Source organism: Lipotes vexillifer, unplaced genomic scaffold, assembly GCF_000442215.2.
Source record: "Lipotes vexillifer unplaced genomic scaffold, Lipotes_vexillifer_v1.1 scaffold602, whole genome shotgun sequence".
NCBI lineage: Eukaryota > Metazoa > Chordata > Mammalia > Artiodactyla > Lipotidae > Lipotes > Lipotes vexillifer.
In genome coordinates, this window is record NW_006790307.1 from 2026254 (window position 1) to 2041279 (window position 15026).

At 38.9% G+C, this 15026-nt stretch overlaps 1 protein-coding gene across 1 annotated transcript in view; it reads right to left on the reverse strand.

Annotated features, from left to right (window-relative positions):
* The window catches only part of NUP107 (nucleoporin 107), a 45707-nt gene extending 31494 nt beyond the window's left edge, over window positions 1–14213 (reverse strand). Inside the window, exons 1-7 of the mRNA XM_007463563.1 lie at window positions 14206–14213; window positions 12370–12461; window positions 11768–11854; window positions 10998–11113; window positions 7469–7613; window positions 2586–2689; window positions 68–195 (exon numbers count right to left, since the gene is read on the reverse strand). Of these exons, the coding sequence (XP_007463625.1) occupies window positions 68–195; window positions 2586–2689; window positions 7469–7613; window positions 10998–11113; window positions 11768–11854; window positions 12370–12461; window positions 14206–14213 (680 nt within the window). The remainder of the gene's footprint in view (window positions 1–67; window positions 196–2585; window positions 2690–7468; window positions 7614–10997; window positions 11114–11767; window positions 11855–12369; window positions 12462–14205) is intronic.
* Window positions 14214–15026: the final 813 nt, after the last annotated feature.

The following is a 15026-nucleotide window of genomic DNA, read 5'->3' on the forward strand; positions in this document are numbered from 1 at the left end:
ACATCTTACTCTAACTTCCAAGTTAATCTGCCAGTTTATTTCTCTTTGAAGTCCTACACAACTTTACCTATACAAAGAAGCCAGCAGCCTCCACGTGACCATCTCCTGTTGAAGAAGCCAGAGCATACTGGCTGTTTTTGAAAACTTTTGAAGTCCAGGTGTTGCTCGGCTCACTATTTTACTCAGTATATTCACCTGAATTAAAAATACAAATGTAATAAGGTTTTCTATAATTTTGAGTCACAACTTTGTATTCTTCAAGTACATAGTGCTAAAACTAATTATATATATTTTATATATGTATATATTTATATTATAAATTTTTCCTGTCTATCGTCTTTTTAAAATTGAGTGTAATATAACATTCCCACTAGAAATGGCCTTAATTTGAAGTAAGGTGTGTTTATGTGAGTATATATGTAAAAGTTTAACAGACTCTAGAGTTCAGATTCAACAATAACAGCCATGAGTGCGTTTTTCTCCTTGTACATCAACCCAGAAGATAAGCTAAATCTAACCAATACCCAACAAAATCATAACATGAACCAACAGAGCAGCAATGAAAATTAAAAATAAGGTGTCTTCAAATTTTATCTGAAAAATTTATACCATATAAAAAAATCAAGAAAAATATTTTCCTAAGACTGGTACCAAAACATTGTCATTTCTAACCAAACCTTAACCAAAATCCCTCCTTGCTGTAAAACAGTAGTTCTTAACCATTTGAGGACTTTTTGCAGAAGTCTAATGAAAGATATGGATGTTCTTCACAGAAACACACACCAAATTATTTAATAGGAGGTTTAAGGACCCAAGGTAAGAGAAACCTTTCTCAAAGGTTATGAATATTACCTCCTTATCAAGGGCAATTAAGAAAGAGGATTGGTCTCATTCAGAAAATGAAGAATCACTACCAAAACAACAGGTTTCCCCACCCTTTAAAAAGTATTCACAAAGTAATGTTACTTCTGTCTTAAGGCCAGTGTTTAATAAAAGTATTATCTGTATTTCTCATTCCTTTAATAAATTATCTATTGGAATCCTAACTCCAGTGATTCACTACGTGATTATTATTGCTTTTGTTATTTAATGAAGCTACTGCTTTTATAATGGAACAGTTCAGAAACTGATTATTGAACTAATATTAAATGCTCAAAAAACGTTGGCTATTACTATTATTTCAATTATTCTTGAATGCAATAGTTTCTTGAAGTCCTTTCCTTTCCTTTAAAAGAGACTTAATTTTTTGAGCAGTTTTAGGTTCACAGCAAAACTGAGTGGGAAGTACAGCGAGTTCCCATTACTTTCTGCCCCCAAATACACACAACCTAACCCCCCACTATTAATATCCAGTACCAGAGTGGTACGTTTGTTACAGTCACTGAAGCTACATTGACATGTCATTACTACTGAAAGTCCATAGTTTACACAAGGGTTCACTCTTGGTGTTGTACATTCTATGGGTTTTGACAAATGTATAATGACATGTATCCCTCATAATAATATCACACAGAATAATATCACTCCAATAAAAAACGACTGTGCTCCACTTTCTATCCTTACCGCCCCTTGAACCCTGGCAACTGCTGATCTTTTTATTCTCTTTAAGTTTTCCCTTTTCCACAATATCGTACAGTTGCAATCACACCATATATAGCCTTTGCATATTGGCTTCTTTCACTTAGTGATATGCATTTCGGGTTAACCCTCATCTCTTTATGGCTTGATAGCCCATTACTTTTAAGGGCTGTATAATATTCCACTGTCTGGATGAACCACAGTTGATTTACCCATTCACTTACTGAAGGACATCTTGATTGCTTCCACATTTAGGCTATTATGAATAAAGCTGCTATAAACATCTATGTGCAGGCTTTTGTGTGGACATATATTTTAAACTCTTTGGGGTAAATACCAAAGAGTATGAATGTTAGGTTACATGGTAAGAGTATGTTTAGTTTTGTAAGAAACTGAGACACTGCCTTCCAAAGTGGCTGTATCATTTTCCATTCCCACCAGCAATGAATGAGAATTCTTGTTCTACACCCTTGCCAGCATTTGGTTTTGTTAGTGTTTTGGATTTTGGTCATTCTAACAGGTGTATAGTGGCATCTTGTTGTTTTAATTTGCTATTCCCTAATGATATGTGATGTGTTTTTCTAAATTTTTATTTTATATTGGAGTATAGTTGATTTATAATGTTGTGTTGACCTATGATGTTAAGCATCTTTTCCCATACTTATTTGCCATCTGTAGATCTTCTCTGGTGATGTGTCTGTTTACATGTTTTGTCCATTTCTCAGTTAGATTGTTCATTTTCTTACTGTAGAGTTTTAAGTTCTTTGTATATTTTGGGTTTTCCTTTTTCAAAGATGCAGAATCCTTTTGTCCTTAAAAGAAATATATGGACTCTCAACGTGTAAAAAGCAGAGCTGCTCTGGCTGACCTTCTAACCATGCCACACTTGTCACTACACCCCAAGACATCCTCCTTAAATATAGTATAGAAATTCACAAGTTGATGCTGTTCAAAAAAAACTTGAAGAGTACTGAAGTCTGACCAGCAATGCAGTGAAATTAACTTACCTGACTACTACAAATGTTTTCATACTCTTCCACAAGGTCAAAAACTGTAGTTGAAGAGTGCTTCAAAAAAGACTGCAGGAAATCAGAAAACATACTCATGGATGCTAGAACACATTAAAAAGAAAAGGAACAGGAAGAGTTAAATGACATACTTCTAGGTAATTCTGTTTGTTTTAAAAACTTAAAAACACAGCTACAAATCCTTTTTGTAAACTGCTATATTTTAAAAAATATATAATTGTGGTAAAATATACATAACAAAATTTACCATTTTAACCACTTTTAAGCGTACAGTTCAGTAGCAGTAAGTACATACACAGTGCTGTGCTACCATCACCACCATGGGACCACAGAACTCTGCATTTTGCAAAACTAAACTCAGGATGGCCAAGGCAATCCTGAAAAAAAAAAGCAGGAGGCATCACACTTCCTGATTTCAAACTAAACTACAAAGTTATAGTATTCAAAACAGTACTGGCATAAAAATAGACACATAAACCAATGGAAAAGAATGGAGAGTCCAGAAATAAACTCCTACATATATGGTCAATTAATATTTGACAAGGGAACCAAGAATACTGAATGGGGAAAGGATAGTTTCTTTAATAAATAGTGCCGGAAAAACTGGATAACCACATGCAGAAAAACAAACTCAGACCCCTATCTTACACCACTCATAAAAATGAACTTGAAATGAATTAAAAACTTAAATAAGACCTGAAACTGTAAAATTCCTAGAAAAAAAAAGTAGGGAAAAAGTTCCCTGACACTGGTCTTGGCAATACTTTTTGGATATGGATATGATACCAAAAGCACAAGCAATAAAAGCAAAAAATCAACAAGTGGGACTATATCAAACTAAAAGGCTCTATACAACTAAACAATCAACAAAATGAAATGGCAACCTATGAAATGAGAGAAAATATTTGCAAACTATATATCTGATAAGAAGTCAATCTCCAAAATATATAAAGAATTCATAAAATTCAAAAACAAACAATCCGATTTAAAAATAGGCAGAGGAGGGGCTTCCCTGGTGGCGCAGTGGTTGAGAGTCCGCCTGCTGATGCAGGGGACATGGGTTCATGCCCCAGTCCGGGAAGATCCCACATGCTGCGGAGCGGCTGGGCCCGTGAGCCATGGCGGCTCAGCCTGTGCATCCGGGGCCTATGCTCCGCAATGGGAGAGGCCACGACAGTGAGAGGCCCGCATACAGCAAAAAAAAACCCAAAAAACAAAAAACAACAAAAATAGGCAGAGGAACTGAACAGACATTCCTCAAAAGACATACAAATGGCCAACAGGTACCTGAAAAGATGCTCAACATTGCTAATCATCAGGGAAATACAAATCAAAACTGCAATGAGATATCACCTCACATCTGTTAGAATGGCTATCATCAATAACACAAGAAATAACAAGTGTTGGTGAAGATGTGGAGAAAAGGGAACCTTTGTGCACTACTGATGAGAATGTAAACTGGTTCAGCCACTATGGAAAACAGTATGGAGGTTCCTCAAAAAATTAAAAATAGAACTACCATATGATCCAGCAATACCACTTCCGGGTATATAGTCAAAGGAAATGAAAACAGGCTTTCAAAAAGGTATCTGTATTTCCACACTTACTGCAGCATTATTTGTAACAGCCAAGACAGGGAAAAACCCTAAGTGTCCATCACCGGATAAATGGATAAAGAAGTGGTATATACATATAACAGAATATTATTCAGCCATGAGAAAGAAAGTGATCCTGCTATTTGTGACAGGATAGACCCTAGATAGACCCTGAAGGCATTAAGAAAGATAAATCTGACAGAGAGAGACAAATACTGTACTGTATCACTCATGAGGAATCTAAAAAAGCCAAACTCATAAAAACAGAGAGTGGAATGGTGGTTTCCAGGGGCTAGAGAGTGGGGGAATTGAGAGATATTGGTTAAAGGGTACAAATTTGCAGTTAGAAGATGAGTAAATTCTGGAAATCTAATGCACAGCATTGACTATAATCAATAAACCTGTATTAGCTGAAAGTTGCTAGGAGACTAGATCTTAAATGTTCTCACCACAGAAATCATAATTATGTGATGTGAAAGTACAATGGAAGTATCAGCTAACACTAATAATATGCAAGTGTATCAAAGCAATATGTTGTACACCTTAAACTTACAGAATATCAATTACACCTCAAAAAAAAAAAAAAGAAAAAAAAAATCCTAAAACTATAACTCCCCATTCTCCCCTTTCCCTAGACCTTGGCAACCATTATTCTACTTTCTATGTCTATGAGTTTGACTACTCTAGGTGCCTCACATATGTGGAATCATACAGTATTTGTCCCTATGCCACTGGTTTATTTCATTTAGCTTAATGTCCTCAAAGTACATTCATGTTGTAGCGTGTGTCTGAATTATATGCCACTGTAAGTATATACCACATTTTGTTTATCCTTCATCCATCAATGGACGTTTGGGTTGCTTCTACCTTTTAGCCATTATGAATAATGGGGCTATAAATAAGGGAACACAAATCTCTTTAAAATCCTGTTTTCACTTCTTTTGGGTATATACCCAGAGGCAGAATTGCTAAATCATATGGTAACTCTATTTTTAATTTTTTGAGGAAGCACCACTGTTTACCATTTTACATTCCCACCAACAATGTACAAGAGCTCCAATTTCTCCACATCCTTGACAATGTCTGTTATTTTCTGTTTGGGGTTTTTCTGTTTTTGTGGGGGTTTTTGACAGTAGCCATCCTAATGGGTTCAGGTGGTGTCTTGTAGTTTTGATTTGCATTTCCTTAATGCAAATTATTACTTAATAATGCAACATTAGAGATGTTGAGCAAATTTTCATGTGCTTATTGGTTAGTTTTTTTTTTTTTAATTTATTTATTATTTATGTTTGGCTGTGTTGGGTCTTCCTTGTTGCGCGCGGGCTTTCTCTAGTTGCAGTGAGCGGGGGCTGCTCTTCCTTGCAGTGCACGGGTTTCTCATCACAGTGGCTTCTCTTGTTGCAGAGCATGGACTCCAGGCGCGCGGGCTTCTGTAGTTGTGGCACGCGGGCTCAGCAGCTGTGGCTTGTGGGCTCCAGAGCGCAGGCTCAGTTGTTGTGGCACACGGGCTTAGTTGGTCTGCAGCATGTGGGATCTTCCCCGACCAGGGCTCGAACCCATGTCCCCTGCCTTGGCAGGCAGATTCTTAACCACTGTGCCACCAGGGAAGCCCTATTGGCTAGTTTTATATCTTCTTTGGAGAAATGTCTATTCAAGTCCTCTGTCCATTTTTCAACTGAGTTGTTTTCTGTTATTGTTGAGTTGTAGGAGTTCTTTCTACATACTGAATATTAATCTCTTATGAGATATATGATTTGCAAATATATTCTCCCACTCTGTGGGCTGCCTTTTCACTCTATTGATTATTCTTTTGACACATATTTTGATGCAGTCCAAGTTATTTTGTCTTTGTTACCTACAAGTCTTTAAAGATTCCAAAATGTATTATTCAGTAGTCTGTTGACCATTACTACAAAACCATGAGCCGAATTTTGAAACATCTGAATTATATTTTAAGTACACCCTAACAAAGTAGCTGAGAAAGTTATAATATATACTAAAATGACATGTTTTACTCAGGGAAAATACATACACTCTACTACAATACTGTATAATATTTAAGGCCTCAGCCATGGTTCACACTAAAAATGAAATATTTTATAGATTAAGTACAAAGTACTTTTGAGTCACTCAATATTTGAGTACTTATAACTGGCAAATACTACAAAGAAGCAGTGGTCACCAGAGAGTTAAGAGAAGGACTCTGGGACTTCCCTGGTGACGCAGTGGTTAAGAATATGCCTGCCAATGCAGGGGACACAGGTTCTAGCCCTGGTCCGGGAAGATCCCACATGCTGCAGACCAACTAAGCCCGTGCGCCACAACGACTGAGCCTGCACTCTAGAGCCCACAAGCCACAACTACTGAGCCCACGTGCTGCAACTACTGAAGCCTGCGCGCCTCGAGCCCGTGCTCCGCAACAAGAGAAGCCACAGCGATGAGAAGCCCGCGCACTGCAACAAAGAGTAGCCCCTGCTCGACGCGACCAGAGAAACCTGTGCGCAGCAATGAAGACCCAACACAGCCAAAAATAAATAAATAAATAAATTTATTCGGAAAAAAAGAGAGAGAGAGAAGGGTTCTGGAATCAAACTGCTTAGTTTCAAATCCTGGTGCCATCACTTCCTAGCCCGGTGAGCTCAAACAGGTTACTTAATCCTTTTGAGCAGCAGTTTCCTTTCCCCGAAAATGGAAACAGTTACTGTATCTATTTAATGGACCATGAAAGGAGTTAGTGTTCATACAGTGGTAAGCGTACTGACTAGCACTCATATATGTTAGCTTATAATAATAAAATGAAGAAGAACCTATGTCATAATGTGCAGGTACAGAGACACTAAAAGCAGATTTTTTTTCCAAAAGGGAATGGTAATAACCAACGTAAAGTTAGAATAGTCACAGTACTATTTGAAGAAACAACACTAGCATCCAGGCCAAATAAAACACGTCAACAATGTGAGATAAAAATTAAACCAAAAGAAAAAGAGAAGCTCTTTCAACAGCACAAATATGGAAATAAAAATATTAGAGACTAGTCTAATAACCTAACAGGCTACTACTTATACTGAAAGATTAAACGGCAAAATGCCGCTCCAACTGAGAACTAATGTGAGGTTCTCAACCTCCTAGAGCTACATCAAATGTCGTAGCCATTACCGTAACTAGTTGGCTTAACAAAAAATATTTTTTAATGATGTTCAGGAATAGGAGATAATTTCCTTGATCTTAGTAAAACGACAAGCTACTGTGTTACAAAGGAAGTTTTACCAGCTTCTCCAGGATCGTCCTCCCGTAACATAACAGCACTGAGAGTTACATCCTCTGTTACACTGTGGGGCTCTGTGTTTGTGAAGAGCCCTGCACGCTGTGATGAGAATGCAGCAGCCCAATTACTGTCATCCAGATTAGTGACCTGAAAAAATAAAAGGAAGATACAGAAAAGTAATGCGGTTATTGCTGCTGAGTGAAAGAAGACTTTAATACTATTAAAACCTTTTAAAGACCATAGGTATGTGTTTTTCACTTTTAAAAGAGAGCCATGGGGCCATTTTATTAAGGAAATCATGGCTTTTTTGGCCATGCCATGAGGCATGTGGGATCTTAGTTCCCTGACCAGGGATTGAACCTGCGCCCCCTGCATTGGGAGCTTGGAGTCTTAACCACTGGACTGCCAAGGAAGTCCTGGTGGGTTTTTGTTTTTGTTTTTTAAAAAGGCAGTATATTCCTTGGTTTTTTTAATTAATTAATTTATTTATTTATTTTTGGCTGCGCTGGGTCTTCCTTACTGCGCACAGGCTTTCTCTAGTTGCGGTGAGCGGGGGCTACTCTTCGTTGCGGTGCGCGGGCTTCTCATTGTGGTGGCTTCTCTTGTTGCAGAGCACAGGCTCTAGGCGCACGGGCTTCAGTAGTTGTGGCATGCGGGCTCAGTAGTTGTGGCTCACGGGCTCAGTCGTTGTGGGCTCTAGAGCGCAAGCTCAGTAGTTGTGGTGCACGGGCTTAGTTGCTCCACAGCATGTGGGATCTTCTGGAACCAGGGATCAAACCCATGTCCCCTGTATTGGCAGGCAGATTCTTAACCAATGCGCCACCAGGGAAGTCCCAGTCCCAGCTTTTTAGTTTTCTTCTTTGTACTACTCCATACTTTAAAAAAAAAGCCAATAAAGATTCCATTTTGTAATATTTAAGCTGATATTAATAAGTAAACTAATATCAGCTTTAGTTCTATTGCTCTAGGACTAGTTCAAATCAATTTTAAAATTTTGGGAAATAGTACAGGATGAATGATCCAGTTTCTACAACAAATAAATGGTAAAGAAAAAAAGAATGATGGAGGAACTTATAGATTAAAATACTTAAGAGACATACCAAGCAAATGCAATGTGTTGAGCTTGTTTGGATTCTGATTTGAGCAAACCGACAACTGGGCTTCCCTGGTTGGCGCAGTGGTTGAGTCTGCCTGCCATTGCAGGGGACATGGGTTCGTGCCCCGGTCCGGGGGGGATCACACATGCCGCGGAGCGGCTGGGCCCGGGAGCCGTGGCCGCTGGGCCTGCGCGTCCGGAGCCTGTGCTCCGCAATAGGAGAGGCCACAATTGTGAGAGGCCCGCGTAACCGCAAAAAAAAAAAAAAATTGACACAACTGAAGAAGTATGAACACTTAATGAAATACGTATTGTAATGGAAAAAGTACACATAAAATGGCTATTTGAAATCATAAAGGAATTACTCTGTGTGTAGGGAGGGGTTAGATGTGTTAACAATATTGTACTTACATTAAAGAAAGCATCCTTATGTTTCAGAGATACCTACTGAAGTATTTATGGATAAAATGGTATGAAATCTGGGAACTATAATGTGGGAGAAACGCTTGTGGGTATAGATGAAACAAGATCAGCCATATGCTGATAACTGTTGAAAGTGGGCAATAAATACATGGAGGCTTACTCTACTATTGTATTTTTGGACATATTAAAAAATAGTAATAAAAAGCTTTTAAAAATTTACCTTTACTTAAAATCCAGGCATGAGCAACAATAAAAATGTACCTTTAAATCAGTCTCCCCAAGGAAAAATGCTAAAGATGGGTGCTGAGGCCCTATATATTAGTGAGGTAATAGCTATGGGCTGAGGAGAGCTTAGCTGCAGCTACTGAAGACTGATTGATAGTTTACTCCCTTCTGGATACTTATCATCATTATTATAAAGATCAAACTGAAAATCTTACACAGCAGTGATATCCTGCATTCAGAAAAATACTTTGGTCCATAACCAAATCTTGGCAGGTAGACACATGGTAAAATCAACATAGCAAATAACTGTACTTCCTTCAGGGCTATCTAAGACCACTTCTCACAGCTGATATTAAAATTGGCAAAACAGGGACTTCCCTGGTGGTCCAGTGGTAAAGAATCCGCCTTCCAATGCAGGGGATGTGGGTTTAATCCCTGGTCAGGGAACTAAGATCCCACATGCCACAGGGCAACCAAGCCCATGCATCACAGCTATTGAGCTCTCGCACCTCAACTAGACAGCCCGCACGCCACAACTACAGAGCCCACGCACCCTGGAGCCCACGCACCACAACTAGAGAGAGAAAACCCGTGTGCCACACCTAGAGAGAGAAAACCCGCGTGCTGTAACAAAGAGACCACGCGCCATAACGAAAAGATCCCACATGCCTCAACGAAAATCCCATGTGCCCCAATTAAGACCCAAAACAGCCAAAACAATAAGGAAAATAAATAAATATTTAAAAATAAAATAAAATAGGCAAAACAAATCAAGACAATATCTTTGACTACAAAGTAATTTCCAAACATTTTGTAATAATCAATACATATTTACTCTATCCTGGCCTTTAAAAGAGTAACAATTTTACTATTAATCTTGCAGTTCTGAAGCAGTAAATAATAAAACTCATTTTCTTTTGCTTAAACCCAGAAGCAGTCAATTCACTCATGTTTTTAAGAGGAATAAGAATAAACATTACCAAAATAAACCAGTTTCATAAGCAAAGTAAAACTGTTCAATGACTAGATCACTGTTAGATATTAACACTCTAAAAATTCATAAGACTGTAATAAACATTGCTAAGATGGATTTAACCTTCTAAGACAAGGAGAGGTTTAACATGCAAAACCTCTTTTTAATACAGAGCCAAATAAAGAGCCATTTTTATCTTGTTTTTGGAACTAAATGGGCCATAATACATAATACTCTACTACTCCAACAAAAGTCTTCCATTTTCTTATTCTCAGTTAGGCACAATTCTTTCTTTTTCTATAGGGTATTTTAAGCACCTAGGTCAAGTCATTCTGTACCACAGCTTATAAGACATTTCTTTTGCTATTTTAAATATTGTACCATAGTGATTCCTAAAGAGTGTCTCATCTACTTCTCCCAAAATTTTCTCTTGTCTTTCCTTTAATGCTTTGTCCTCCTTCCTTATGACAGTCTTCATTGATTACTCCTGGCTTCCTTCTCTTCTATGCTTCTTGGGCTCAGCTTTTATGTCAATAGCAACCAACCGGAATTGATTTATTCTGATCAGCAAACTGTCAGATTAATACATTTTGTAGGCAACTAACTGCCGCTGGTGCCACAGCTTCCACCTATGACATGAGTATGCTTAAGGGTCTCAGTTTTCTGAAAGTCTTTCTAATCAAAACCTGATTTCAATCAACATAACCGAATTACTTTATGACAAATAAGACTTCAATTCTCATTAAAAGCTTTTAAGCTAAATATCTTACGTTAATAAAAAGGAAGAAAATTTCAGCCCCATCTTTCTACATACCATAGACAGATTTCCCAAGAACCCTGAAGACTGTGTAAGCCGAGGAGACCTCCCTCCAGTTCCAAGAAGGCAGAAAACATCTGGCTGCCTTAGTAAGCTTCGGTTTGTTGGAGTAACTACTAGGAAGAGATTAGTAAAAACAATTCGAAATGCGTGAGCCTTGATCATGGAAGAAAACAAGCAAACAAACAATAAAGAATAATTTTCATTTTTCAATTATTTAGATTCTAACCAAATAAATACTTTCAATATTAACATTTCCATCATATGAAGATTCAACTTCTTTTTCTAAACATGAATTTTTGGTACTACTGAGCCCACCAAGAAAAACTTTACTGCAGAGATGCTTTCATTATAGCATAACTGAGCATAAAAAGAGGGACACTAATGAGTCCATGAATTTGCCAAATTCTAATTTTATAAAGCATACTATAGTATAGAGGACATGGGCCCTGGAGTTAGCAGATTATGGTTCGAATTTTGGTTCCATTACTTACATACTTACCTAGCTATGTTATCTGGGTTAATCAACTTCTCTAAGTCTCACATTCAGTCTTGGCAAAATAGAGATAATACCTATGTCATAGTTAGCATGCATTTATGTAAAGAACAGTGACTTACACATGGTAAGAGTTCAACAAATAGTAACTGCAATCATTATTATTTGTTCTTAATTAGAGATAATTTATAAAATATAATATATATTATAGTATTAGTTGCTCTTATTGTTATCATTATTAAATGCTTTAAAAGCAAAAAAAAAATCTTACAAGGTTGTCTAAATGAGCTGGGAGTTCGGGGGATAACCTGGTTTCTTGGTGTAGTATTAGCAAAAATTTCATCTTGGGATGCCCGAACTACAGGAAAAGTTAAGAAAAGTTTTTCATGTAGAAAAGACACCATCAAAGATAGAATGAACCATATTTACACTATACAAAATATGTGAATACATTTTTCAAGGGCAAGGTATCTTATGGCTACCACATTTTCTATGCAAAGAGTAAATAATTCCCTCTCCCCTTTAAATTCTCAGTTATCAGTCCTAGGTTACTACACATTGAACTAAAAGTTGTTAGTCAGATTTCAAATAATAAAAAAAATCTAATCTCAGCAGAAGCTCACCACAGTATGATGGTTAGCAGTAAAATGGAACACCCTTATTTTCAGGGAAACATGAATCTCACTGAATTTCAGCATTATACTTACAAAATAACACATCTGGGAAGTTAAAAAAAAACAAAACTAAAACTAATGTCCATAGCATTTTATTATTATAGCTAGTGTTTAATATCTCTCATAAAAAGAAAAGTCTATAATCCTGATTCCGAACATGTTGCAATTTTTATAATCATGCTTAAAATGCAAAGGATACTTAAAACTCTTTTTTGAGCACTCTGTTTTCGTGCAGTCCGAGTCACCTCTGCCTCCCGGATCACAGGAGATGCCATCTCTCCAAAGCCACTCCTAAAATGGCATAATCAAGGTCATGTGAATGAAATGAGAATGTAGCATTTGCAAAAAAACTTTGTCATCATGATTGGACCAAAGGATCCTAAGTCAGTCAAGATGCAGATCATCCCAGTAGCCAAGTCTTTGATATTTTTGTTGACAATGCCCCTATGGCTCCAAATCCTGCTTATCCCTCAAAGTCCTGCTCAAATTTTACCTGCACAAAGACTTCTATGACTTTGTAATACTTACTTGTTATTTTCTCCTATGGAATTATCTTAACACGTGGAACCTAAATCTATATTATAACACTGTTTTAGATAACTGCTTCATGAAGGTAAACCTTTCCTCTTTGGATTGAGGTCCCTAAAACTGCAGGAACTCTTAAAAGGATCTTCTGCAGTTTCCAAAATACTTCAAACCATGGATACTACTATTTAAGCTGGTGACTTGGGAGGCTAAGTAAAAAAGAAATCTAGTAAATTGGAGAGAAATGATCCTTCAAGTTTTTTCTCCCCAGACTACACTAAGGGTGTCTCCTGTCTCAGCACTACTGTAGTCACAATGCCCTTGTCATTCTCTGCCCAAAGTCTAGAAAATAAATTGTGTGAATTTAAGAGGCCTGTATCTTAAGACAAGAATCTAATATGCATTTCCTCCACTTGAACATCTTCAGATAGCTATCTCTGGCCTACAGAATCAAGTCCAAATTTCCTAGCATGGTTTTTACAATCTGACCCCAGCTTACCAGTTCAGCCTTATATTCAGCCAAAACATCATTCGATACAAACATACACTGCATGTGACCATTCAGCTACGCTTTCATATCCTTACACCTTTGTACATGTTGCTTCTTTTACAGAGGCCTACATTTGCCCCCTTGGTCTACCTGGTGAATACTTACTCATCAAACAGCCTCCTGGAGTCTAGAGACACACAGATCCAGGTTGGCAACTTGGTTCTTCTATTTGTTAGCTTCCTAACTGGCCAAGTTCCTTAACCTTTTTTAGCCCCAATGTTAGGTGTAAAAAGAGGATCACAGTTGCTATCCTCACAGGATTGTTAGAAAGATGAAATTAGCTAATAATATATTTAAAGCGTTTAAGTTACTCAGTGTAGGCTACTGCTACTATTCAAACACCAACTAGAAAGTATCCTCCTTTGAGAGGTCTTCCTGATACCTCCCATGACAGGCAGACTTCATTGCTCCCCATATCTTTTCCCACAGAGCAGTACAAAACACTTATCACTCCGTACTGCTCAGCTGTCTCCTCCACTACACATTCCCCCGAGGCCAAGAACCTTGAATAACTTATCTTTAAAGCAGATGTCTGGCATAGTGTCAGGGTCATAGAAAGAACTCAATAACTATCTGGTGCTGGAACCTGTAATCAGAAAGTCTGGGCTGAGATCCCTGTTCCATCACTGACTGGCTCTGTGATCTAGGGCAGGTCACTCAGCATCTCGAATGCCGGGCCACCTCCTACCTCGCCCAATCCAGGAGCGAAAAATGCTGCGCGAAAGTGAGTAGATGGCAGAGCCGCCGTGGGAACCAGGAGATTATCATTAGCCGTATCCCTTCCCGATCCAAGCGGCCTTTCTCCCATCAGCTGCAGTACCCCCAGCCCGGAAAAGGAGTCCTAGGGTCAGCACCCGGGCCCTCGTCGGCTTCCTCTGGGAGTCGGGTTTCACCTGTTTCGTCCCTCCAACACCCTGGAGGGACAAGTGTCCGGGCTCGGCCGTCACCACCAGAACTGACCTGTCCATGGGTATAGCCTTCTCCCACCGAAAACCTTGCAAACTCAGTCCCAGCTTAACAGCCGCGTTTCAGCCTTCCCGCTCTCCGGAAGCAAACCCTTTGACCCGGAAGCACATCCTCGCTAAGCCGCTGTAGAAAAAAGAAGCGAGAGGCGGGAGGGGAGAAGGAACAACTTTCCCATTCGGCGCATGCGCAACTTCTTCGGCCTGCCGCCGCTTGTCCGGTCTGCGCAGGCGCAAAGGTGTGCCGGCGATTGACGTCACTGGGCGGGACGGGGCAGGACCGGGGCGGGGTAGGGGGCGGGGCAGGACCGTTTCGCCTCGCTGTGCGGCCGCCCCTTTGCTTGACTGGCATTTATGGGCGTGGTCCAGACGCCGGGATTATCCTGCTGGGATACTTGACGTATATTGATAGTCTAGAAAAATGTGAAGTCATTTCCTGGTATTCTCTGTCAGAAACAGCCTGGACCTGGAATTCTGACGTGCAGTCTCTGCGCTACGCCTCGGGGGTCCCTGTCTCTCTCTTACTGTACTCACCTTGTTTGAACTGTAGTGTAAACCCCCTACAGTTTTTGAAATTGTTTTCCATAATGGCTATTTGTTCTTTACTTGGTATTTTTCCCTATTAAGGAGAAAAGGATCACCTGTCTTAAAAAAGCATAAAAGATGTTGGTATTGCCCTCGATTTCCAAGTGCAGGATAGGCCAAAAGAATATTCTGGCCCTGAAGGAATCAGTCAAAGTTTTGCCTTAGGCATTTACATTCCACTCTAATCCTGGGAAATGTCATTCTAGGAAGGCTTCTTCATAGCTAATTCCTGCT